We start from the raw sequence: 27,288 nt of genomic DNA, 5'->3' as shown, positions 1-27,288 counted from the left end.
AGCCTGAATTCAAGAATTAGAAAATAAACACTGCTGTTTTTGCTTAAGCCTGAACAAGTTTTTATTTTTTTGTTAAAGTTGGACAGTATTTTTATACACGTGCACTAGCAGCAGGTCATCTAATAATCATAACCCAAAGTTATTATCTGAAGCGTGTGAATGTTTGAATATGCTTAAGTGCTATTTATCTGTCTTTGAAACCAGCTGCTTGTTTTAGAAGGAACCAACCATGTTTGTGCTCAGAGGTACAAAGATTTCATTATAAACCAAACAAACCATTTTAATGACTTTAGTTACTGGAAACATTGTAACTGACAAGAAGTGGTTCTTCTGTATATTTCAGGTATTTATCAAGATTATTGTAAAAATATCCAACAGAACCAACTCGTTTGCTCCAGTCATCCTTTTTCTTCTTTGATGTTTGTGAACTTGTGTTAAAATGTTAAAAGGTCAAAAACTTAAACAACTCCTAAGACTTAACTGTAACTGGATTTAAAGGTCTTTTTTTGATTGCATAAAAAAAAGTTAACTATTTCCAGTAAAAACAAGAAATAAAATCTTAATTATATGCAAGGGGCAGAAAACCGAAAACCAGGAGTCCAGATTTATGCTGAGAGGAGATGCCACATCTATCCAAACTTCCCACTGCAGAATAAACCTCAGACGGATATTTCCTTTGTTTTATTACAAACAAATACATTACAAAACTCTCACATCTGAAGGCAACATTTTTTTCAGTGCCTGAGAAAAAAAAAGGTCGTAGCACTTAAAGTTAAAAAAATATGCTTACAGAGGTCGAAGAAAAACCCCCAAAACATTTTGATTTCTACAAATCATCACAGAGCACATGAACACAGAGTGTTTGGAGTTGTTGGTTTAGTCAAGTCCCTTTGAACCATCCAGAGTCTCTGTGTGTTTGCTCTATAGTCCGTGAAGGGTGCAGCTGATAATGTCCATGAAGGTGGCCTCTATGCAGTAACAGAGCTGGACATCAGGGTCAGCCCCACCCAGCTCCTCTGCTGTCTTCTGGGGTAGAGTCAGCTTGCAGGGGTGTCCTCCTGAGACCACAGCCTCCAGTGGTTTCTCCTTAAGATACTGCAAGCCTGAGTGAAAAAACAAGTGTTTTTCTTTAGCACTGGTAGATCTAAACTCATCTACACAAATTATTCTATGTCCAATCGAAGCGTCCAGAAATGCTGAATAAACAAAGTAGATCAAGCCTGTCTGCAGTAGCATACATGGACAACACCTTTAAATGTCTATGGTAGGTATACTCCTACTACACATTTACTAGATCCAGTGAAATACATGAGCTGTGCATCCACAGTGAGTACAGATCCAACAGCAGTGATACCAACACCGAGCTTCAAACCCTCAGGCTGAGGAGCAGGCTGGCACTTGGTCTTTATGTGTAAGGCAACATCAGGCTTCACTCAAACACATCAAAGCTAATAAATGATGAAGGACCTTTCTCATAATTCTTAGACATTTAGGACAGAAATGATCAGATGGCTTTAATTACAACATCTGGATTGTGGATTTTTAAAAAGATGAACAAAAATGATTCGGGTCAAAATATTTTTGTGTCAACGTTATTCTGCCAAGAAAATGAGTAATCATGCTTACGCGCGATAAAAGGATCGATGTCCCGGGCTTTGGTGGCCACGTCCGAAGAACAAACCTGGCCCACTTGTACTAAGAGAGCTGCCACGTCATCGTAGAGTGGAGGGAACGCCTGGCAGAAAGCCACCAGGCATGGCAGGGTGGGCATGAAGAAGAGGAACCGCTTGGCACGAGTCAGCACTAGGAAACAAAACACACACACACGAATACACAATTAACACAAAACACAAGGCTGATAAACAGTTAATACAGTGTAGAGAAATAATGTTGCACTAACAGCTAAACACCAGAGGATGGCAGCTAAACACAGGGATAAAAACATCTGTGTGCCAACAGCTGATTTATGTAAGATGAACTGTACAGTGCAGGCAGCAGACTGAATGTTTGACAGAGAAAAGACGCACACTAAAAGAGGAAGTATATCACCACATGCATGAGCGTGTGAGACGTAAAGAGTGTTTACCGACCTGTAAGAAGTGTACCCATGACACTGATGGCCAACCTGGCCACACTCAGGGACTTGGGTAGGGCGTACTGGGTGCACAGATATGATAGCAACTGGATTGCAAAGATCTGCAGGGACACACGATAACAACAGTGAGACATTTAATACATTTATTTATGTAGCAAATATGCAAACACTCAGCAGAGCAGCGAGCAGAGCTGGTTGGAGAAAATAAATAAATAAATAAAAGCACAACAGTGTAAGAGAGGCTCTGGCACAAACCCAGGGCAAGTCTAGGAGTGAAAGCCAGGAAAGAGAGGGGAGGGGAGGTTGGGAGGCCTCACCTGCTTTTCCAGCTGGGGCTGGGCCAGCAGCTCTGGGATGAAGTCCAGACAGATATGGATGGAGGGAATGCCTGCCACAGTTAGAGGCAGCAGAGCTTGAGGGTAACCCTGGCAGACAGGGAGACAAGAGGAAACAGGAAACTTGGAATTAATCTAGCAACATAAGCAAGAAATCGCAAATAAGCAGTTCATTTATTCAAACAGTCGTCTATGTAAATGAGTGCCAGCGTAAACATGCGTGTGCGCCGATGCACACTGCAGCAGCTCCTGCTCAGCAGCTCCTGCTCAGCAGCTCCTGCTCAGCAGCTCCTGCTCAGCAGCGTGGATGGATTACTGTGACAGGAAGTGGTTTGATGAAGTCCACCATATGGCTGTCTGCTGCTTCTGGGAGCGCTGCACTCACTTATTACTTACGCCACGGCACAATCTGATGACTAATGGGGTCAATATGATTCGGATCTTCTTGAAAAACGCATTGAAGGTATTTTCTGCTCTACGGTGTAATCAATTATCAATGACTGTAATGCTTTCAATAGGAAAATGTGGAAGGATGCACAAGATGGCACAATAAACCTGCCAGCATTATATTACCTGAAAGTGGACCAACTTGGCAATGTTGGGGTCGGCGATGAACATTTGATGCAGCAGACAACAGATGAGACACTGCACCTCCCTCAAATCACTGAGCAAACCTCCCTCTGGCTCCGCAGCTTCCACGCCCCCCTTGGCTGCAGGCCCCAGGCTTCCCTGTTTCGATTTCCCTGGCACGGGGCCCCGAATGCTCCTCAACAGGCTGTCTGTGGTGGCCCCCAGCTGCTGCTCTTCAGAGGTTGGCAGGCACACCTCCAGAAGAATCTGCACTGCTGCGCTGTCCTGCAGTTGGACAAAAACAAGGATTTATAATGACTTTGCATAAAAGGCCCGCCGTTACACTTTAGTGTCTTTTTGCATTTTTTGTTTTACTGAAACATCAGTAAGATAGAAATTTCACATAAAAATAAGATTTGAAAATTTTGCAGTGTAATATTTTGGGGGGATGAAGAAACAACGTGATACAGGAAACAGGGTTAGGAATGAATATGCTGTCACATGCATAGCACTCTTATAAAACTCAAATGACCTGCGCAGATAAAAGAGCGTTCTTTAGCTCCTCCCTGGTGACCTCCGGCGTATCTGGTTGTCCCGGCACACCGAGGCTCGACACAGTCTGGCTCTGTCGATCAAAGTCGGCCGTCTCCTTCAGGTGACATTGTAGGTAGGCTTTCGAGGCCAGCAGGTAGCCATTCAGCATGTGAAGGACAATGTCCATCAAAGGAGGACACCTGGCCAAAAACAAATATTGTTACCTGACAATTAAGACGCATCATAACACGTCTGCCAGAGCTCATCTTTATATTCTTACATGCAGTTTCTATACATCAATACAACCATTATAGCCTCAATTTTAATAACATGTATGCATTAAGTCCTTAGTAACTACATAAAAAAGAGCAATAAATGACAAAAAAAAAATTGAAAATCATTTTTGTTTTTTTCCATATATTTCTAGTTAGAACCCCGCCTCTCGCCCTATGACAGCTGGGATAGGCTCCAGCGCCCCCGCGACCCTGAAAAGGATAAGCGGAAGCGAATGGATGGATGGATGGATGGATGGATGGATTTCTAGTTAGAGAAATTTCAGAGGTTCACCCCTCAAAACTGTAAATAACAAAAAGTTGCACAAAATAGTTTCCAACCACAGGAAAATTATTTTGAGTGTCTTCATAGTTTTATTTTTGAGATACACTAATTTTTATATACTGCAGGAAAAATGAAAATAAATATTATGATGCAAATTTGCAAAAAAAAAAAAAAAAGCATCAAAACAGATTATTTCCAGCAGTTTGAGTTTAAGCCTCCCAGACACGATACAGAAAGGCATAAACTCAAAATTAATTTCAAAAATACCCGCATATCTTTGTAAATGCCCTACAGGACAAAAAATAAATTTTCTGTGAAAATGACGTCACTTCCAGTTCCGGGCAGGTCATGGCGGACATGCAACAGTTCGCGCTGACGTCTATTCCAACATAGGAAGTGTTATGAACAGCTGATCGGATCGGACGAGCCTGTTTCTGGAATATTATGTTTTTGTTGCTGCAAGTGCTTTTTATGCAGGTTTTGCAAAGCTATGTGTGGAAGGAAACCGTGACTGAGGACGAGCTGATGGCATAAGATGTAAGTACAACTCCTCCGGTTTCATATGCAAAAAAATGATTGCGCTAGCTTACGTGGTTCCAGTGCTACCGGGCTTTAAAAATAGTTATGGAAAACGGAGCGTGCCCGCGCTGCCCGCGCTGCCCGGTCATAAAGGGTTCATCTTTTGTATAAGAAGAAATTCTTTAGTTAAGTTCAGTGAAAATGTGGACCACATGAAAGCCCACCTACTGCAACACGTCTGAGACTGTATGTCTGAGTCCATGCGTGGCTTTTTGTAGTCACCTGTATACTCTCGGATCACAGCGCAGCACGATGAGAGGATCGACCATCAGGTCATTCTGGGTGTACCTCTGCTGCCTGAGCAGCTTCGCTGAAGGTTGGAGGGCGTTTACCGTCATCACCCACAGCCTGTGACACAGACACACAATTTCATTCCCACCACACAGTTTTGTTAACTGAAGCACCGACTGTACCCGGCTTTTAAAGAACTCTGACGTAACTAAGACTAAGAAACACTGCCTTGTTAAGGGACAACATTAAAACTGCTCAAAGTAAAACTGACAGTATTACGCCCAAGATTAATATTCAGACTAGGGCGATATGACCAAATATATTTATCACGATATCATTTGAAAATTTGTGATAACAATATAACTGCCGATTTAATTGACACGAGACAAAATACTTTACAACTCCACAACTTTATTAGTGCAAAAAAAAAAAAAAAAAAAACCATCACTGTATTTTCACTTAAACAAGCAGCTGTTTTTTTATCTGCATTAAAGTTATATAAATAATTAACAGTGCAAATGCAAATTCTTTGCTGACAGTTTAACCAAAAAGGCGTTTCCAGTGGAAACTGGCCGACATATCCTCAGCATAACCATGTATAATATCCACACAACTTAAAAAGAGGTTATACACACACAGTACGGTAACATTATGTTGAAGCACAGCACGTATCACTCCGCGAGGCTCCGCCTACGATAGCCGTAATACTCCGACAATCCATCAAGCGGTGCGGCTTCGTAGTAGGGCTGCCACAAACGATTATTTTGATAGTCGACTAGTCACCGATTATTTATGCGATTAGTCGACTAATCAGATCATCATCCACTGGACGTAAAACTACAGCTTATTGCACCAGCAGCATCTGCTCTTATATAACTATCATTAGCTTATAGCTTTAAGCTTTTAAGGTGCTAACTAAAAATAAAGACAAGATGATAGTTTATTCAATTTTAATGAAATTTGCAGATTGTTTCGGTAAAGTTTAATAAACTCCTTGCTATCTAAAATATAACAGGACACCGGAGTATATTCTCCAGCATCTCACACTTCTGATAATCAGCTGTCTGCTTTACGTTTATTCAGCTGTGTAAAAACTATAACTTTAATCTCAGCCAAACAGATTTACTCAGGAACAAATAAAATACAAAAAAAAAAAAAAAAAAAAAAAGCCAAACAACAACATTTTTAATTTATCTAAGTGACTCATATATATTTAACCTGAGTCGCGAAAGACGGCGGTGGGTTTGAAAACAATTTGCCGGGAGTCCGGTGTTCTCACGGCGCTAGTGACCTAGCCCCCGGCTAGCTATCGAGCTAGTGGGTAACAGACGTCTCCGAAAACGTCGGAGCGCTTTTGAAAATATGTGGTGTCCTGATAAACTGAGCCGATATTTGAGGTTTACACAGTTACATTCCCGCCTGAAAATATGTTAAACGTTTATTTTGTGACCCAGAAAGAATAATAAGAGTAATATTAAAACTAACTAGCTACCGCCATTGTTGGAAACTAAGCTGGGCCGCGCTATGAATTCTTGGACACAGCTGCTTCTTCTTCTTCGGGGTTTAACGGCAGCTGGCATCCTTGTACATGCAGTGCTGCCATCTTCTGTTTCAGTCCGTTATTACACTCTTAAATCCTGCTACTTCTGCGTCTTTTGCGATCTTACAAAGCTTCAAACGACACGTCGACTATTAAATCAGTCGTCGACGATTTTGATAGTCGACGTAATCGTGACTAGTCGACAAATCGTGGCAGCCCTACTTCGTAGCTTAGCAAAGTCGTACCGAAACATTTGACAGATTTTCGAGCACCGTGTACATAAAATCGTTTCGAGGTCAGTAAACACAACCAGAGTTCATACATAAGGCACACGGGATTATAAGGGGCTCTGTCGACTTTCAGAAAAATCAAAGGATTGATTTTAAGTGTGCCGTATTTTCCAAACAACATGGTAATAACGACGGCCCGCTAGCATGCTCCCCCGACAACCCCTTACATCTCCCCCTCAGTCTTCCTGCCTGAGCTCGTCTTGTAACAGGCTCCTTTTGGTAGCTGTGCTCCTTTGAGCCCTGCAGCAGAGTGAGGTTAACCTCATCTGTCCAGAGTTCACAAAGGCCGACTCAGTCGCTCACCTCAGTGTCTTTGATCTGTTTATACAATAATCACTGAGCAGACAGCTGAAAGTCATCATCTGCTGCTCTACAGGTTTCATGTCCTGTATTTACAGAGCCTCCCAGCAACTGTCTACAGGCCTAGAGGAGGAAGCAACAAGTCAAACACCCCTGTAAGCCTTTTACTGGAAACATGTATAATTATTATTTAACCAGCAGCAGGGGAGTTCATTCACTTCAGTGATGTCAAATTCTAATTAGTGAGGACAAGAAAATTCTTTAGACCAATTTTAGTTACTCAAGTGATTCCATTAATGCTTTAAGGCACAAATTCCTGATTGCATGTCCGGAGCACGTACCTGCGGGGCATCACGGTGTTCAGACCCATCCAGAGCTTGTTGACGGTCTGTAGTATACGACGAGGCACAGCAGGCTCCAGCAGCAGAGCCATGCTGGCTGTGAGGGCCTCCGCGTAAGGGATGAGGTCTCCAGGTGAAAGCAGTGTTAAATGTTCCAGGATACGCATCAGCCTGGGACTACCTGATGGCAACTTCTGGAAGGCTGGGAGGAAAACATAAGCTTTAATCTCTGATTCATAGAGAAGCTTTGGCTGCATCTCCATCAGTGTACAACAAGTGCACAGCACAGTATCATAAATACACTTGAGAATTATTGTGCGATTGTCCGTTGAGGTTAATCAACAGATTCCTTTAGCAGCATGGATGCATTTCAAGAGTCAGAGAGGAAAAATGTAAATCACAGATTAAATCCTACAAATGTATGGCGGTATTTTTGTGCCACTATTCTGAGCGCGCGTAAAAAAAGTTTGCAGGTGCAAGTGTTTGAAATTTATTTTGAGCGAAGAAAAGCTGAATTTGAGTGAACAAAATTCATTCCTGCAAAAACTGTATTTCAGTGTTTGCTATTATCCACACACACACACACACACACACACACACCAGCAGCCCCTCTCGCTCAGTTTTTGCATTTGCGCTCGCAGTGTGTCGCTCGCGCTCTCAACATTTCTGCCCGTGCGCGCTCAACTCTTTCTCTACACCGTTATATTTGTGCCACAAAACCAGACAATCACAGACTTGGATGCAAAGAAATCTGATTGGCTGTTCTGGTCTCCAATCAGCTCGAAATGATGAAATGCAATATCCCAGAATGCATTTCATCCAAAACTCAAACGAGGCAGTGGCGGAGGAACACAGAGGGGCGGAGTTTCAAATATTACTCTTTCTGGGTCACAAATAACTTTTAAGATATTTTCATGCGAGACTGTTTCTGTGTAAACTTCAAATATCTTGCTCGATTCATCAAGACATCACATATTTGCATAATTGCTCTAAACGTGTTTCGGAGATGCGGTTACCCACCAGCTTGACCGGGTCACCTCGGGTTAAACATAATATAAAAGGCTGAACTGACAGAAAATCCACTGAACGGTACACCACCAGGTGTTACAGGAAAACTGATCAGAAGGCCTTCGAACGAAAACAAAAGCGGACTGTTGTAGACAGTGGAGTATCGCTCTTGTTGGTTATATACAAGTGGGGCAAAAAAGGTATTGTCAGATCCACTCACCGATTGTGCAAGTCCAACCACTTAAAATGGATGAGAGGTTCAGTAAATGAAGTCATCCAGAGGTACACTTCAACTGTGAGAGACAGAATGTGAAAAAAAAAATCCATGAATCCACATGGTAGGATTTGTAAAGAATTTATTCGTAATCAGGGTGGAAAATAAGTATTTGGTCAATAACAAAAATACAACTCAATACTTTGTAACATAACCTTTGTTGGCAATAACAGAGGTCAAACGTTTACTATAGGTCTTTACCAGGTTTGCACACACAGTAGCTGGTATTTTGGCCCATTCCTCCATGCAGATCTTCTCGAGAGCAGTGATGTTTTGGGGCTATCGCCGAGCAACACGGACTTTCAACTCCCGCCACAGATTTTCTATGGGGTTGAGGTCTGGAGACTGGCTAGGCCACTCCAGGACTTTCAAATGCTTCTTACGGAGCCACTCCTTTGTTGCCCGGGCGGTGTGTTTTGGATCATTGTCATGTTGGAAGACCCAGCCTCGTTTCATCTTCAAAGTTCTCACTGATGGAAGGAGGTTTTGGCTCAAAATCTCACGATACATGGCCCCATTCATTCTGTCCTTAACACGGATCAGTCGTCCTGTCCCCTTGGCAGAAAAACAGCCCCATAGCATGATGTTTCCACCCCCATGCTTCACAGTAGGTATGGTGTTCTTGGGATGCAACTCAGTATTCTTCTTCCTCCAAACACGACGAGTTGAGTTTATACCAAAAAGTTCTACTTTGGTTTCATCTGACCACATGACATTCTCCCAATCCTCTGCTGTATCATCCATGTGCTCTCTGGCAAACTTCAGACGGGCCTGGACATGCACTGGCTTCAGCAGCGGAACACGTCTGGCACTGCGGGATTTGATTCCCTGCCGTTGTAGTGTGTTACTGATGGTGACCTTTGTTACTTTGGTCCCAGCTCTCTGCAGGTCATTCACCAGGTCCCCCCGTGTGGTTCTGGGATCTTTGCTCACCGTTCTCATGATCATTTTGACCCCAAGGGATGAGATCTTGCGTGGAGCCCCAGATCGAGGGAGATTATCAGCGGTCTTGTATGTCTTCCATTTTCTGATGATTGCTCCCACAGTTGATTTTTTCACACCAAGCTGCTTGCCTATTGTAGATTCACTCTTCCCAGTCTGGTGCAGGTCTACAATACTTTTCCTGGTGTCCTTCGAAAGCTCTTTGGTCTTGGCCATGGCGGAGTTTGGAGTCTGACTGTTGAGGCTGTGGACAGGTGTCTTTTTATACAGATGATGAGTTCAAACAGGTGCCATTCATACAGGTAACGAGTGGGGGACAGAAAAGCTTCTTACAGAAGACGTTACAGGTCTGTGAGAGCCAGAGATTTTCCTTGTTTGAGGTGACCAAATACTTATTTTCCACCCTAATTTACGAATAAATTCTTTACAAATCCTACCATGTGAATTCATGGATTTTTTTTTCACATTCTGTCTCTCACAGTTGAAGTGTACCTCTGGTGCAAATTACTGACCTCTGTCATCATTTTAAGTGGGGGAACTTGCACAATCGGTGGCTGACTAAACACTTTTTTGCCCCACTGTATGTATGATTTGTATCACCTTCATGTTTCCAAACCGGATACCATGACCAGCAGCTTTTACAGCTGTGGCTCCAGCAAACATCAGCTGATACTAGAAATGAATTTTAAATAAATTCTAACAACAGCTGATCAAGCTTGAACGTGCTGCTGTTGTTTAGCGCGACATCCGCTGGTTTCCTGTTTCTGGCGCAAAGTGGAAGATCAACAAACAAGAGAGACGATCAGCTGATCATTGATCAGTTTCATGATTGAAGTAGCAACGGGAGACGGAGGGGGAGAGAATGAGGGGAGAAGAGGCAGCTGTGCAACGTAAAGACAGAATAACTCCAGCTTTGTCTTTTTGATTCTAGCTGAAGTCCGGGACTAATCGCGTTCCTTTTCCCTTCAATACGGATGTATTGTAATTGGTCCAGCCCAAAAACAAACAAACATAAAAATGAAAAATCGGCCCACCAGGCAAATGTCCGGTGGGCATACCGGACATTTGCCTGGTGGGCCGATTTTTCATTTTTATGTTTTATGTTTATGTTTTTATATTTTTATGTTTTAGCTAGCTGGATAGCTAGCTATCGGCATATAGCTAGCTATATGCCCAATGGCCAGTCCAGCTATGCGGACTGGCCATTGGGCATAATGGCCAGTCCAGCTATGCGGTCAGCTGGTGGGTAACAGGCATCTCCGAAAACGTTAGAGCACTTATGCAAATATGTGATGTCTTGATGAATCGAGCAGATATTTGAAGTTTACACAGAAACATTCTCGCATGAAAATATCTTAAAAGTTTATTTTGTGACCCAGAAAGAGTAATATTTGAAACTCCGCCCCTCTGTGTTCCTCTGCCACTGCCTCGTTTGAGTTTTGGACAAAATGGATTCTGGGATATTGCATTTCGTCATTTCGAGCTGATTGGAGACCAGAACAGCCAATCAGATTTCTTTGCATCCAAGTCTGTGATTGGCTGGTTTTGTGGCACAAATATAACTGTGTAGAGAAAGAGTTGAGCGCGCACGGGCAGAAATGTTGAGAGCGCGAGCGACACACTGCGAGCGCAAATGCAAAAACTGAGCGAGAGGGGCTGCTGGTGTGTGTGTGTGTGTGGATAATAGCAAACACTGAAATACAGTTTTTGCAGGAATGAATTTTGTTCACTCAAATTCAGCTTTTCTTTGCTCAAAATAAATTTCTCCTCAAAATGCAACACTTGCACATGCAAACTTTTTTTACGCGCGCTCAGAATAGTGGCACAAAAAATAACGCCATACAAATGGAGTAAGCTGTTCAGGTTAAGAGACAGGCTCCGCCACACTCAAGTATGTAACCATCACTCAGTTCAAACAACTTTCTTTTAAACTACTACAATGAAGATCAGAGAAACACAAGAACACCACATGACAGAGCCAAATAAACGAGACGCCAGCTCTCTGCGGTTTGTCGTGCAGCGTCACACAGCATCTAGATGTAGCTACACATCACCTACATCTATTGAAACTGTTGATCCTTCAGCAGTTGTAGGATCAACACAGCATAAAAGATTAACCACAAAGATTACAGATTGATAAATGATTTTATTCCAACCTAAGACAGATAATCTGGCATTTCACTCGCCCAACTGTAACGTCTAGATTAGCGTCAGTGGTGCTAGTAAAGCCATCAATCATCTGTCTGGGTTTTTATTACTTTAAAATGTTTCTCTCTTAATATTTTTAAATTAAATTCAGCAGCTACATCTTAAATTTCCTGTGCTCACCCTGGTGAAGCTGTCTCTGGGTGTATCTACAGGTGTTACTGGGAAGCATCATCTTCCTCAACAGGGGCAGGGTACCGGTCACCTCCTCCGCACACACCCAGTCCTCCACAAGGCATAAATGTGGGTAGTTGGTTGCAAGCAGTCTCAGTAGGGCCGAATGCAGACCTGGGATCAGTGAAGAAACTGCGTTCAGTCTACAATAATCAAATAATTTTTACCTTTTGGGGGGTTTTCTCCATGTGTTTAGTAAGAAAAAGCCAAAAGTGACTCTCACCCCCGAGTTCCTGCTGCAGCCCTTGGGCCTGGGTAACTAAGTACTTAATGGGGATCTGGTCCATCAGGGCTGCAGAGTAGGATTTTGGCTTCTTCTGCATCAGGGCTTAAAAAAAACAGAAAAAGAGGAAAACAGGACGAGTGAGTGGATCACAGAAACTATACTGAATTAAATACTAAACAGAGTGAAAATGTGAAGCAAAATAAGGACGAGATGGAGGATAAATGTTTTATTTGATTGTGTGAGGACACCAGAGCCGCTGTGCCGATGCGTTCGAGAAGCTGAGGTGATTTTTCATTGACGTGGGTTCATTACCACTGCTGATGGGCTTCATTACTCCTTCCTTGAAGGCTGAGAGAGCACTTGGGTAAACACAGCAATTAAAGAGATGGGCATAAACTCTCACATAAATCTGGCCTAATGAAGGGCAAGAGGAGAGCTCGTCACGGGAGAGAATAAACACTGACTAGGCTAACTGCTAATGCTCAATCTAACCTACAGCTGTCCTAGTTAGCTTTGCTCCCGCAACCATTGTACTTGGCTCTTTGTCAGCCAACCATTTATTCTCTATGAAGCAGCCAACATTCAGTGCCAAGAGAGAAAAGGATGAATGACTGCACATCCAGAGCATCTCCTACAACTTAACAGAGGACAAAAGGTTCCTTTTTCTTCTCACTTGCTGACAAATTCCCTTCATCATCCACACAATGCATTCTTCAGTGAGGAAAATGACAAAGGATGCAATTCAGACAGGCACAGAAAGAGAAAATGAGAAGCAGGAGGGAGGTGAGCCAAGAGCACAAAGGGAAGCCAAACACATCGCAGTGTTTTTGTTGGGAAACAGCCTCATACATACCCAGCTGTTTGGTGCTAGCCAACAGGTTCTCCTCATAAGACAGGATGTAGTACAGGATAAGCAGTTGGGTGGTGATAGAGTAGCGCTGCCGTCCTGCTCGACTACCATCCGCTTGCTAAAGAGATCACCAGCAAACGTGGATATAACGGTTACAAACCTATTTCCAAACTACGAAGATCAAAGTGAGCAAAATTATGGATTATGAAAGTGTAATTATGTTTCAAACAAAATGAACAATAACCCATCAAATGCACTGCACTGGTGTTTTGTAAGGGTGCAGATTTAGCTTCGGAAGCGACTTACTCCTGCAGAGCTCAGGAAGACAATGAGGATTTCCTGCTCTGTGATTGGCTGGTTGGTGGCCTCTGGGTTTGCCTTGGAAGCTGGAGTAAGGATGGAGTTGATATAGGCATCAATTAGGGGAATAAGTTGGGTGTGGATGGGTGTTGTCGTCTCACAGAGTTGGCGATAGATCCAGTCCTAGAAGGTGCACACAAGGGCAACAACACAGTTTCAAACAGCTGTGCAGTAGTACAAAGTTACGCAATAGTCACAATCAGCCATAACGTGTGCATTACCTTAATAGACACTTTGTGCTTGGTGAAGGCTCGGCTCCGAAGCAGCTGGTAGATGCAGTGAATGGGAAGAAATCCTGTGATGTTGGCACTTAGGTTGTTGGTCACTGCAACCCTAACTGCATGAGCTGTAACCACCTGCACAGCCAAAGTCACACAACTGTTGTTAACAGTTCAGAAATGTAAAGACTATAAACATTTGTGCCACATTTCTTTTGTAGCGCTCCTGGACAGGAAAATTTACTTCTATACCAGCAGCATGGGCCCAACCATTATCTTTGGCCAAGTGTTTACGTTTTGAATCATTATCGAAATAATATAGTTGCTCCGTGGTGCAGTGGTTAACACATTCACCATATATGTGAATGATGGTAAATTTAATTCTGTTAGGAGATAAACCCCAGCCAAGTGCACTCCTAGTCCCAATGCCAGATAAATGGGCGGGCAGCATCAGAAAGGGCAAAGGGCATCAAATGTGTGCCAAATCAAAAATGCCGATCCTTGGGAAATAAGGGAGCAGCCAAAAGTAGCTCCTAACTTTAATATCAAATTGAATCTGAAAAAACAGTTTAAAAGGTTTGCTACAAAATAGGGTTAAAACTATCCAACCATCGTTGCCATTATGGGATTTACTGGTTCAAGACTCTTGAGGTGTCCGATCTCTCTTATAACACTGTTTAAGAAGCTTACCCCATGACACAGACAGATGTGTGTGATGCTAATAGTCTATACTGGTGTGAAAACTCTGTTATGCACCGTGACAGTTTGCCAACGTCAAGCAGTAATAACCTAAAGATATCAAAGTCAAAACTTTCTGTGCTTCCTATGAAAAAGGTTTCAGCAGCAAATCACCCCCCCCCATTGGTCTGATAGTAAACAGTGAAACATTGAAAGGATGGAGGTGTTGAGTCAGAGATCTAAATCAAATCATTGACAAAAACGGTGGTTGCCCAGTAACAATACACAATGATGGACTTGTAATATACATACACACCTGTTCAGTGAAGATCTCCTGTGTGAAGATGGTCTTCATCTTGCTCAGTGAGCTGGGCTTGATGGCAATCTGCAGGAATTACACAAAAACTATGAAAAACATCCAGAGTGGCAGGCTCGCTGTGAGTGAAAACAGCCTGTAGGCAGCAGCGCTGCTATTTTGTAATTCCCTCTTTTCATATTTCATAAGAAAAATTCTACATGGCAAGCACAACACTGAATTGAGAGGATTGCCCTAGGGGTGGAAACAAACAGGCTCTAAATCCAATTACATTACACATCTTAGTGGGAAATACAGTGAGACGGGGAAACTACTTAGCACACAGACAAGAAACAATAGTGCACTTAATAAGTAATAACACTGAAAACTGGCTGCAGGGTGTAGAGCAGCTAGCTAGATACGTGTATGCTGCAAATGTTTCATTAGTGATATAGTCTTTATATGCACCACTGCTGCAGCAGAAGAGAGGGGCCAGTGGCTGGTCAGCCAGACTGATGTATTGATCTCTGCCTCCCTCCCACCTACCACCTTACCTTCATCCCCAAAGTAGAGCACACCAACTCAATAATGGAGCTGAGCTGGTTGCTATGGAAATACATGGCAACCAGTAATAGCATCTCTCCAAAAGAAGCAGATACGCCTGCGGCGCTGTAAGGAGGAAGACAAACACATATGCAGGAGAGGCAAGTGAGAGAAGACATTTAGGTTTGTCGTTAAGCCTTCATGTTGCAGGACAGAATTTAAATAAAAGTGATTATGACCGTTACATCAACCCACACACACCCGAACCTTCCTCTCACAGCCTTTAGGTTAGTCAGACAAACCTGTCAGATTTATGGTTTATGGACTCGAGTCACAAAAACACGGATTCATATTCAATGCTGAAGGTGCTGAAACAGGTCATAGACTTCATACAGGAAAAACAAATCTCCAAGGAACGAGTTCAACACATAAAGACGATTTAATACTTTCAACTTCTTGTTCATTGTGGGAACGTTTTTTGTTTCCTCGGTCACTTGGTCAAGGGGCAAGGAAACCGAGTGTGTATAGGCATCCTTAGATTATCTGCCCTTCCTTATTCATCCCTCTTCATCTGGCACTGAAATCTATCAGAGCTGAATTAAAGAAATGTTCAAATCCGGCACACCGATTAGCGTGAATCCACTGATCCTTGTCACTTGCATCATCAGCACTGGAGCAACAACAACGGGCCAAACTTGGAGATGCACATAACTAATGTAACTGACTAATAAAGTCCAATGTTCAAAAAGAGGTTCTTGACTTTAAAGTCCCCTCTGATGTCCATGTCTACTATCCTGGATCTTATGAAAAAGACACTGAACGGGCCCAAACAGAAATCTGTGATAAGCCTACAGCAGCTTTGGTTTTAGCCGTAGCTGGTTAGCAATTCATATTTCTAGGACAAGTATGCTGTGGTTGTTTAAAAATAATACCCGAGATGGATGGCAGGAGTAGAAAAGACACCATACAGCTATCTATGCATGTCAGATATATACCAGTCAATGTCAGCACCAGTTACAACCAATCAAAACTGGTGAGGAAGCTGACATGCAAAGAGCTCAGCACCTTTGTCTTATACCGACACCAAACTCGGTGAATGGTACTGGCTCTACTTCCTGAAATTAATTTAAGAAAATTAAATTACATTTTTTTAAAAACAAATCTGGTGATTCTTCATATGAAAGGAGGTCACCACCAACAGCAGCTGTGTATAATGTTTCACAGTATAGGAGACAGGATCAGGATCTAAGTGCCACAAATGCTTTCACACATGGGTTTATGTTGCATTATAGACCAATTCTGTAAAGACATCATCCTATTACAGCTGATGTGATGAACATTTAAAGCTTACGACATATAAAATCAGTACAATAACGTGTGTGTCACAATAAACTCAGACATGTGACAGCTTCCTGTGATTGATTTTACTCTCTAATCTTTTGCGTTCTCCATGAAGTCATGCCTTTTTATTGTTACCTTTCAAAGTATTCCTCCTCTTTGATCATCCAGCTGAGCCACATGACCATCAGTTGTTCTTGCTCTGGAGTGCTGCACAGGCACACAGAGGATAATGCTCAGTCGACATATGAAAAGAATACTATTAATGCCAAAAAACACTGACAGGGCTTTTTGGTAAGCAGCGGGCAAATCAAAATTCAAGACCACCGGCAGCTAAAAAGAGCTTGTGATCCCTGGCCTGTTTGTGTTGGCTGAATAAAACAAAGACATCTAAAAGTAAGAGTCAATAAACTTTATGTACCTGACTAGAGTAGGAAAGGCCAGCAGTTTGCAGAAAGACAAGGAGACGAACCGAACGCCAGCAGGAGTGGCAGGAGGCCGGCTGGTCATCAGCTGCAGTAGTTGCTCTGCTTCCTCATCTGTAGGTCTGGAAGGAAACACAGCCATTAAAATACATTGTTACATTGTTACAACTAGTACATAAAATATTGATTATAAAATCAAATGTAACAAAAGCTATCATGATCTTTGACTCACCTGAGACCTGCAATACCCATGAGGGCGCAGTACAGCCGGAGCAGGGCGCTGGCCTTTACCACGTGCTCCTCTCTGAGGCCAGAGTACCCCGAGCCTCCTTCCTCCTCCATGCCGCCATTATTGGGCACATGGGTGCTGCGTGAACGCGGCAGGATGGCAACGAGCTCGAGCAGCAGCTGTCTGCGCATTTGCCACAGCACTGAGCTGCTTTCCCTCTTACGCTGGCAGGATCGAGTGAGGAGAGGACACCATTTAACTTTCATGCTTCCACCGCTGGGCCTTGGTAAAAGTTTGCCCAAGTTAATTTACAAATCTGATAATTATGATCATTAACTGACTCGTTGCATGAGCAGCAACTTGAGGAACATTTTAGGACATTTCTCCAATGGCGAGCAGAAGCTCCGTTCCTCCTCAGAGGGAGCTTTATCGCCTAAAAACCCCCCAACATTTTATGAAAGGGAAATTTAAACAAATGATGACATTTACAGTGAAAAGCTGACTAAAGCGTGTCTGCGCTCCATAAACTGCAAGAAATGCCAGCAGATAGCCAGACTCGTGATCTCCTTTATATCTGCTGTGATATTTTGAATGTTAGCTTAAATTTGGGGCAATCCAACTCGAGCGCTGAACACCGAGTAATACAAGAAAGATACTCCCACCAGGATCTCATTTTGAATGTCAGCGAGTGTTTGTATTACTGTCTGTTCTTTAAAAACATCACAGGAACAATCCAGCATGTTGAGGACATTGTGGGTGGTCCACCTCTTGCACCTAAAGGAGTGACTGTTTATGTGTTGTCAGGAAATACGAGAGTCAACCGGGGCCTTACCTGTTGTCCATTGCGAATGAACATACTGAACCACGTACGGACTTTGCTATTGGTGCCAAGCAGCAGTCCGCTGACATAAGACACAAGAGGACTGACTGCCTCATCTGCTGCATCTGGTTTATAATCCAGAGTGAGAGCCACACCCAAACCAGGCAGGTGACACTCCTCCACCTGGACACACAGAGCACCCACAGTCAATTACAGAGCGTCACCTGTTCTATCAAATATTAATCATGTTCTTTCATAATGACTACGTCTATGTTTGTTTGATTATCACTATGGGCTGATGTGTTCCCGGTCTTTGCAAAGACACGCGTCTCCAAGGTATAGCTCAGGGGTCTCGAACTCCAGACCTCGAGGGCCGCTGTCCTGCAACTTTTCCATGTGTCCCTGCTGCAACACACCTGAATACAATTAGCAGGTCATTAGCAAGACTCTATAGAACTTGACTGCATGCTGAGGTGGCAATTCAGCCATTTGATTCATGTTACAGCAGCTCATGACTGAATGAACACGGTGCAATAAAAGCATTGTTGGAATTACATTGTTCCAAACACATTTACTTGAGCAGGGTTAGGGGTCGCCACCTCAGCATGCAGTCAAGTTCTATAGTCTTGCTAATGACCTACTAGTTGTATTCAGGTGTGTTGCAGCAGGGACACATGGAGAAGTTGCAGGACAGCGGCCCTCGAGGACTGGAGTTCGAGACCCCTGTATAGCTCCTTTTCTTATTGAGGGGAAACATGAGCAAAGAAGCTGTCTTGCTAAGTGAGTGATTACGAGCCAAAACAAGGTTTGAAAATAAAGGAAATTAAAAAAGGGGAACTAGCAATATGGGTGTTGTTCTAATACAAGCCTGCATTGCTGTATTAGTGTCGTCTTCTTTTTCTGTGCAAACGAAATATCATTGTTGTTTAAATTCACTGTTCCTCGTCATCCTACTATTAATGTTTCTCGACATTATTTTCTAACATCACGCGTTGCTTGACCTTGCTGGTTGCGAGCTCTACTGCCCTTCACCAGACATTGTTTTCAGCACTGGATCCCATCAATTCCCAAACCTTGTTGTTTGAGACCACAAAGTCCAGCCAAGTACGAGTTCTGCTAATGAATCATTCAGCAAGGCAATGAATTTCTTCTGCCTCGTTCAATAGCCGACCTTCTAACCTCTATGAGCGATAGAAATAAGACTCATTTCTCCCCCTCGGGGACAGCGTCACTAAGAGTACCACAACATAAATGACTAAACAGCAAAATCCTATCACTTTTACTGCCCTCTATCAGGTGAGTTGATTTAAGCAGAGAAAAATAGTTCTCTGCACAGCAGAGCCAGTCGTTAGTCAAGTCTATAATAACTAAAGAGTGATGTTTAGGAGCTAAAAGCAAACAAACGTCTACAGCTTACAAATTATTCATCATTTAACAAAGTGGTGTAAGCACAACATTTGTCTGTCAAACTGATTTTCATTCTTGAAATCTGTGCATGACTGTTACATTACCAGCAGGCTACGTTTAGCGAGGCAGAGAAACAGATGAACTTTGCTGGGGTGCCGCGTTAAATTTGTTACCAAGAGAAACTGCAAAATTATGGAAGATATGTTTTAACGGCAAATAATTATATTGAGATCACAATCAATATTTAATGCGGCTATGTTTCTGCAAACACAACCGTCGTGCTATCCAAACATTTAATCAGGAGAGCGCTTCATAAAAAAGGAGCAGATGCTCCAAATGTGCTGGTGCGAGTATTAATTTTATTTAATACATGCATAATTAATGGGATAAAACAGGGCAGCAGAATGAATGTTGCAGAAAATGTGCATCCAGAGTAGAAAAAGAGCAGCTACTAGATGGGAGAACTCATCTCTCATCTGAAATAAATGACTTTTAGGATGCTGTAAATAAAGTGGGAGTTTGGCGTGAGTTCAGTCCCGCCATTATACTAACAGTATACCTACCACCATAGCCCGGATATTGAGAGCCTGTGAGGGATTCATCTGACATAGCTGCCGGAGCGCTTCAGTCCTGCGCCGCCCACCTACGCTCTCCTCATCCTGACGCTCTCCATTCTTAATCAGACCTCTGCACACTGCAACAACAGAGAGGCACGCTTAAACACTGTGGACCTTCTGCTTACTATATCCTTACAGCAAATGAGGAGAAACGTATGCAGACTTTCAACACTGTATAATCTGAATACTTCCAGATCCCCGTTATGTCCTTCAATACACAACAGCCATGATTACATCAATTCTCTGGCATATTTGTCCTTCACTTTCCCACTGTATATTGTTTAAAAGTAAATTTGGTAGCTGGCATTATGGCAACGCTTTGAAATTGAATTAGTTTCCATCTGTGCTGCTCCTGGATCATTCATACACCATTGATGAGGCGGCGGGGTGAAGTCTGGCTGCCAGCTGGTGTTTAACATGGCAAACCTTACAAACACTTCATCCAAGGATGAATCCATTGCACTTTCATGTCAATGAAAGAGTAACTGCAGCAGCAAAGCCAAAAGGAATCTGTGATGATCACCGCTACGCAGCACAAATCTGCGCCTGACATGGCTCTGACACTCTGTGCGATAAGGAGACAGTGAGTGTTTTATTCCAGAGAGCCTCTCAAAGGGCTCTCGGGGAGTCAGGATGACATAATAATAATGTTCATCATCAGTCAAAGACAAATGCCTGCATCCTCGGTCCACTGCCGTGAACAGAATTAAGAACAACACATATAGTTGTAGATATCAGTGTGTAATTCTAATAAAGCGAGAAACCTTGGAGGTAATCTCAGGTAAAGTCCTGTTTCCTCCACACTGACTGACTATATCCAACTATTCCTGTCAATTAATCAGCCACTCTATTTTCCATTATCTGCTGACAGAATGTGCAGCGTTGTGCAACAGATGAATTACCTTCATTGAAGCTGTCAGGAACATTGGCAACCAGCAGACACAGAAACCAGTCACCATTGCGGACATGAAGCAAAGCCTCGGCCACATCCACGATCGGCAGGAGCGAAGGCAGCTCTAAGATGGAGAAAATCCAAACACACTTCAAACGGCAGAGTCAAAGAAACGGATTATTTTCAGACATGTTTACAGAAATATTTGTTATTTTAAATATGCTGCATTATTGCTGAACTCTCGGGAGCAGTGGATTATTTATTATTTGGATTATTTCGATTTTTCAGTTATTTTGTATTTATCAAAAAGCAAGTCACTGCCTTTTACAAGAAAAAGACAAGGCTGTGAGGCGATGGGAGTGGCTGGCTGCAGACTGCTCTTCAAGCAGAAATCAGCTGCATGACAAAGTGCAGTAAACAATTAGTGTTTGAGCTTCAGCATGTTTTCAACACTTTGCCATGCCAACAGAGCAGCAAGAGATGTTTTTCAAAAATCGTTTTCTTTATTTTCATTTGCCGCTCATGACAATTTTTTTATTTGTAGATTTTGTAGTGCTCCCTACAATGTGAACCTCTCACCTGAATGTTTAAAATGTTGTTCAATCCAATTCAATTCAAGCTCAACAATCAAATGATCCCCTATGAGAGCAAGCACCAGGCAACGGTGGAAAGGAAAAACTTCCTTTAAACAGGAAGAGACCTCTGACAGAACCAGGCTCAGGGAGGGGCAACCATCTGTCATGGCTGGTTGGGGGGTGAGAGGCAAAAGAAAAGAAAAATGGGAGCACAATTTAGCCATGTGTTGCTCACGTTGCCTAAAATAAACAACATATGGTTTTCTGGACTGTGAAGGAAAGTTTTCTGTGAGGTGACTGAAGACGCCGAGCGGATGCTTTTCAGTGCATTTCTTGTTTAAATGAACTCCGTCAGGTAAAAAAATGGAGTTGTTGAAAAACCTCAAGCATGGATGCTCAATAATCACTCCAGCAGCCTTTCTAATGCTGGCGTTCACGATCTTCCTGTCTTTATTGATTTTGCCTGGATTTCCATATCTCCCACCTGACGCTCGTTGATGGATGAATATACAATTGTCATTGAGGGAACTCTGTGTGCAGTTGCATCAATTCCTTCTCAATGACAGAAGTTGATAAGCAGACATGAGTCCCAAATCATTGCCCCAAGTATGGATTACCAATATGTCAGGTGGTCTCTGTGTGGATAGCTCCTCATAAAAACGAGGAAGGACTCCGCTCCAGCGCATCCCTCCTTTGCCAAACCACTGGACGTTGGCATTAAGTCCGAAATTTTCTCCTCTCTTTTGCGTCACTCTCGCCTCGTCTGATGTAGCTTGACCCAATGATCCACACTTTTGTTTCTCCCTTCTGGAGATTCTGTGTGGTCTCTCAGTGTCAATACATGGGAACCTGTTAGAGAGGCCAGGGTTGAAAAAGGGATGCCGGAGAACCTCCAAGGGTGTTATGCGCTGGTGTGCATCCAAGGCCAACATCTCTTTAATTAAGCTGACAAATAAGCTTTGGTCATCTTCTGGTCCTCGTCTAACCTTCATTATTTGTTCGAGGTCATCGAGACGTTTAAGTTTTATGTATCGAGTCTCCAGGGATGGATATCCTGTCTCGTACTGAAATTGTTGGTCAGTCTTATCTGTCCAGCGCTGTTGCTTGTAGTCGTCTTCAATGAAATAGTCATCAGTGTAAATGCCGGAGTCTAGAACACGATCTGGTGGCTGACCCTGAGTCTCTATGATGAATTTCAGATAATCATATTCCTTCTCCGCAGGGTAGAGTAGCACCCCTGTAGCAAGCTCCACACCTACCAGCCCCAGCTGGTAGGTGTTATTAGAACTGACACCCTTTACCTGTCTGTAGCTGAATCTCCCACATTTCAGTCATTCAGTGATTAAAAGAATATGAACCTTCAATATTCATTCAGATGTTTTGTTTTTCTAAAAAAATTTTATTCAGCTTTTTCTAATGTACATTTTAACATCATCTACTTTCAAACTTTGAAACTTCTTCTGTGTGAACTTCAGCTTTCAACAGTTCTCCACTTTATCTTTCAGGTGAATTATTCAGTATGTTTCAGCTGTAGGGATGGGTACCAGTATCCAGTGCCATCATGGCACGTGTCATACACTTTGGATTCTAGCCAATCATTTTACCTTTGTGAGCGTAGTAGGCGGGTCCAGGTACGTACGTTCTTTTAGAGCAGAGCTACAGATTAAAAATGCCCAAGGCGAAGCGGTCAAAAGTCTGGCTGTACTTCACAGCAAAATATGCAAACTCAGCAGCCTGCAACAAGTGCTTTAAAGTGATACTGTGATACTGTCAAAGGAGGTAACACCTCAAATCTGATGAAACACCTGGCGACGTGTAGCGTTTTGTTAAAGCCGAGAAATGCGCCGTATTTGATAGCTTGCTGCGAGACCTCACACCGAGCACATCTACTGCAGGTGTGGTGCCTGTTATCGGACCCGGAGTTAGCAACATCCCCCAAGAACCCGAAGAGGAGAGTCCTGGCCCCTACCCCTGCCAGTGTAGCAGAAATGATGAGGATGATGATGGCAGCAGCAGCCGTTCTTCTCTGCGTGAGTAGCTTAATGTTGTTCGTGTGTAATTTACGCTGAGTAGGCTAACCACGTTATTACATTAATGCATGTAAGGTGAACTAGCAAACATCATCATAGCTACATGCAGCTGTCTTCTTGTTTGATGGCAGATACTCCCTTCACCCTGGCCAAAAAGGCTAAAATGACCAAAGAAAAAGAGGGAAACGGCTAAACATGAGAGGTTTTTGGACAAAGTTTGTGTTTTTTTCCATTGTTTAAGCACTGCTTCCAGCCAAGAGTGATACCATATATGACCCATAGCTGCAGAAAAGGCTAACATTGTTATCTTTTTACAAAAAAAACAGCTGAACATGAGAGGTTTTTGGACAAAGTGTGTGTTCTCCATTCTTTAAGCACCGGTTCGAGCACCGGCACCGTTTCAAAAGTACCGGTTTGGTACTGGTATCGGATAAAACCTAAACGATACCCATCCCTAATTCAGCTCATTCAACATTTTTAACTTAACATTCAGCAATTGTTTCATCTCAGCTTAAAACATTCAACTATCAGCATTCACACTGCAGTTTCTTCAGAAAATGCATTTTCTAGTTTTTGAATGTTGCTGCATTAAATGCAATGCTATTATAATGTACCTGCAAACAAAATGACATTTTTTCTTTTTTACCTGCTTGTAAAATGCAGAGGACATCCGCAACCTCTTCCAAGTACACAGGACTTTCAAAGAGTTCAGAAGACTTTAAGAAAAACTCTCCATTTGAGTCTGCCACCTGAGAAACAACACGGGAATGTGAAACAGGCCATAGGGACGCATCACCCAACTCACCCTATTAGATGAAGATGGATCTACTAAAGGACAACAGCAGCACTGAGACGCAGTTAATTTCATTCCAAGCGAGAGCAGCTAGCAGAGATTTAGTCGTAATTCTGATAGAAACTTCAAATTTAATGAAAAGTTAAAGAAAGCAGCACAATCTTGTTTCTGTAGTCCACAGGTGACACTCATTAATGATTCATACTTCCATTTCTTTACATATACACAGCTGTCCCAGGTATACGTGACATGTTTGTTCCACATTTCTACAACGCGAATGCTCAGTTATCATCGTCATCGTCCAGAGATTTACTGAATTATAAGGGGAGCTTTGACTGTACCTTGTTCATGATAGCCAGGAGCTCACTGAGGGTCAGACGGAGTCTCCTGAGGGGATCACTGTGTTCAAACTCCAGAGTTAGGCCGTGCTGCAGCTGTGACACCAGGATGCTTTCTGCATTAGAGCCACCTGCCTTGTGCCTAGCAGAGGAGACGGTACATTATGTATACTGCTAAAATGAACTCCAAGTAGGCTTTTTTTTTTTTTTTTTTTTTTTTTTAAAACACAGTAACAAATATAGCTGTATATGTATGACCCGATAAGCAGCTTTTCCCACCCTGTAACCCACTACTGTGCCAGTATATAGTGTTACCATGTGAAAATAAGTCATACCTAAGCTGCTGCTCCTTCCGTGCATCCTGCTCCAAGGCATGAAAGTCAACAGACAAAAGTGCTACAATAGAGTTGACGGCTTCAACCCCAGAGAGCAGGCGGAGGATAAGCTTCTTGTCCTGTGCCCAGGATTGGCTCTGATCAGCGGGGGCACATAACGCCATCCTCACCAAGCAGGGCAGCAGCAGCCTCAGCTCCGGATCACTTAACGCAGCCAGGCGCACTACATCCACCTTCTGCATGGCTTCAAAAGCATAGGAGCTGACAAACTGCAGCCCTGCACTGTCTCCCATCGCTCCGTGCATATACCTTGGGGGAAACAGACAAAACTGACTGTTTAAAGAGGAAAACTGGATGCATTTTTTTCTACAGTCTGCTAGTCTGTTTTCAACAGTACATACACTTTAAGTTGCAGAGCTAACGGTTGTCATAATGTGACCATTCATTCCTCGATATACATTTTTAACGCGAGAGTAACTTGTACGCTGATGGTAATGATTTTGTTTGATAACTTGTTCATAGGTTTAGTCACTACAAACAGAAACGCTGTTACACGCCACTAAAGAAACAAGATAACAGCCCTCTATAACCACTAACTGAAGCAAATGCTAACAACTGCTGGGACTAATACATGAACTAGTGTTTACTGGATTCTTGTGTAAATATCATCTGGATTCACCTTCAGAAATCTTTAATATATGCCTTTTAAAGCACCAGCAATTCGGCTAAAATCGCTCGAACTCTTAGCTGGGTTTTTTTACGGCTACATATGAGCTAGCAGTAGCTAACACTCATTCAGTTCGCTTCTGGAAAGACTTTTAGCATACTACTAGCAAGCTAAAAGCTAAAAGCTAGGCTAGTTTGTCACAAGACAACCTTGAGTTGACGGGTCCGTCTAAGCTATAAAGTAAGTGTAACATAAATACATGAATTCACAAGAACGCCCTTACCTGGCTCATTAAGATGACACGTACTGTTTCAAACAGTTATCGCCGCGGAGGCCTTCAGACGTCAGACTGTACCGTCAGCCCCCGCGGTCGCACGATCGGGGAGAGCCCCCAGAGGAACTTGTCCTGGATTGTGCCGGCACGTTTGTGGAAACGTCTTTGCCGTTGTTTGGTACTTTCACTCCATTATAGATACCCTAAATCTCATCGTTACCCAGAGGGAACACCGTGGGTACTGTGAAAGCAAAAGCACTAATGTCGTCGGTGCCGTGAAGCAGCAATGACCGAACAAAGACTACTCCAGCCTGCGCGTGCTGCGAGCTCTCGGATCCTAGGCGCGTGTATATGATGGGGACGCTATTCTTTCATAGTTACAGCTAAATTACACACGCTTTGATTTTCTATAGTTTGACTATGTTATAACGGACAGACAACAATGGAAACGGTTTATTCTAGCTTATTCCAGACTGGTGGAAATGTTAAAAAATAATAATATGTAGTATTTTGATTACACTATAATGTTTTGCAAATACTGCTTATGATGAGATATTAGGGCTTTTAGATTCCTGCCCATTTCTAGCTCCATTTAATCTTGATTTGTACTTACCCAAACAGTTTCTGGTGTCAGTATAAATTCCACATCTTGAAGAATATACAGACAGCAGTTGGTGAGGAAGGAAAACAGAGAGCAGGACCCGTTTATCCCCCTGTTGCTGACAGCGAGAAGAAATGCAGAAAATTATCAAAAGAATGAACTGCCAGCTGCTACTACATGCCACCCAGGGGCAACTCAGCCATTTACAAGCAAGATATCCCACTCAAATGGCTCTGCGTGGTTATTCCAATGCCTTTTCCCCACATGTGAATAGTGTGGTAACATGCTTGCAGAGATATTGTATATTAGACGCAGATGGTTACTGCAAACAACCATGATTTTCCAAAAAAGAAAACATGGCAAAATAAACTTTCATAGGTTTATTAAATATTGAATGTATTTATCTACACTCAAAATAAGACCAAATACATTTTGATGGTCAAATTTTCCAAGCCAACAGACGCTGGCTAATATGAAAGATAAAGAGCAACATCAGTAGATGGAGGAAACATCCAGACAGAACACGTTTCTCTTTGCACAAACACTGCATGTCCAACGGGCAGCCATCCATAACAGGTTCATTTACACCACACATTTACTTTCACACTGAAATGGGACTGGTCTAAATGTGTCCATAACCAATCAGAAGTGGTGCCAGGAGGCAGACCTCAGCCAATGGGAGTACGGAGAGGCGCGCTACAATAAAGGGATGTGCTGAAAAGGACACTGCATGTCTCTTCTCACGGTCTTGCTTTCATTTTCTTCTCGAAGAAAAATAAACGGATTAAAAAAAGAAATAAG

The 27,288-nt window shown here is 42.8% G+C and overlaps 2 protein-coding genes across 3 annotated transcripts in view; one reads left to right on the top strand and one right to left on the bottom strand.

Annotated features, from left to right (window-relative positions):
* Nucleotides 1–27,288, top strand: part of LOC120720571 — a 914,567-nt gene that overhangs the window by 630,673 nt on the left and 256,606 nt on the right. The window lies entirely within an intron of this gene.
* ints2 (integrator complex subunit 2) lies at nt 260–26,381 on the bottom strand. 2 transcript variants are annotated; one of them, XM_040013118.1, is made up of 25 exons: nt 25,896–26,381; nt 24,946–25,254; nt 24,614–24,752; nt 24,126–24,228; nt 20,885–20,998; nt 19,929–20,059; nt 17,971–18,141; nt 17,142–17,362; nt 16,906–17,031; nt 16,623–16,694; nt 15,158–15,272; nt 14,625–14,693; nt 13,634–13,768; nt 13,359–13,535; nt 13,056–13,170; nt 12,200–12,304; nt 11,926–12,090; nt 7,374–7,575; nt 4,894–5,019; nt 3,533–3,734; nt 3,004–3,285; nt 2,413–2,520; nt 2,091–2,196; nt 1,627–1,803; nt 260–1,103 (listed from the first exon to the last, which is right to left on the bottom strand). In XM_040013118.1, the coding sequence occupies exons 2-25, from the start codon at nt 25,248–25,250 to the stop codon at nt 922–924; spliced, it is 3,648 nt and encodes a 1,215-aa protein (XP_039869052.1). In that variant the 5' UTR covers nt 25,251–25,254; nt 25,896–26,381; the 3' UTR covers nt 260–921. The 2 variants fall into 2 exon arrangements, with proteins under 2 accessions (XP_039869052.1, XP_039869061.1); XM_040013127.1 differs by lacking the exon at nt 25,896–26,381 and adding an exon at nt 25,625–25,858.

The sequence above is a fragment of the Simochromis diagramma genome, unplaced genomic scaffold, assembly GCF_900408965.1.
Source record: "Simochromis diagramma unplaced genomic scaffold, fSimDia1.1 OVJJ01000123.1, whole genome shotgun sequence".
NCBI lineage: Eukaryota > Metazoa > Chordata > Actinopteri > Cichliformes > Cichlidae > Simochromis > Simochromis diagramma.
Note: the sequence above shows the minus strand (reverse complement) of the source record. Positions and strands in the feature narration are given on the sequence as shown.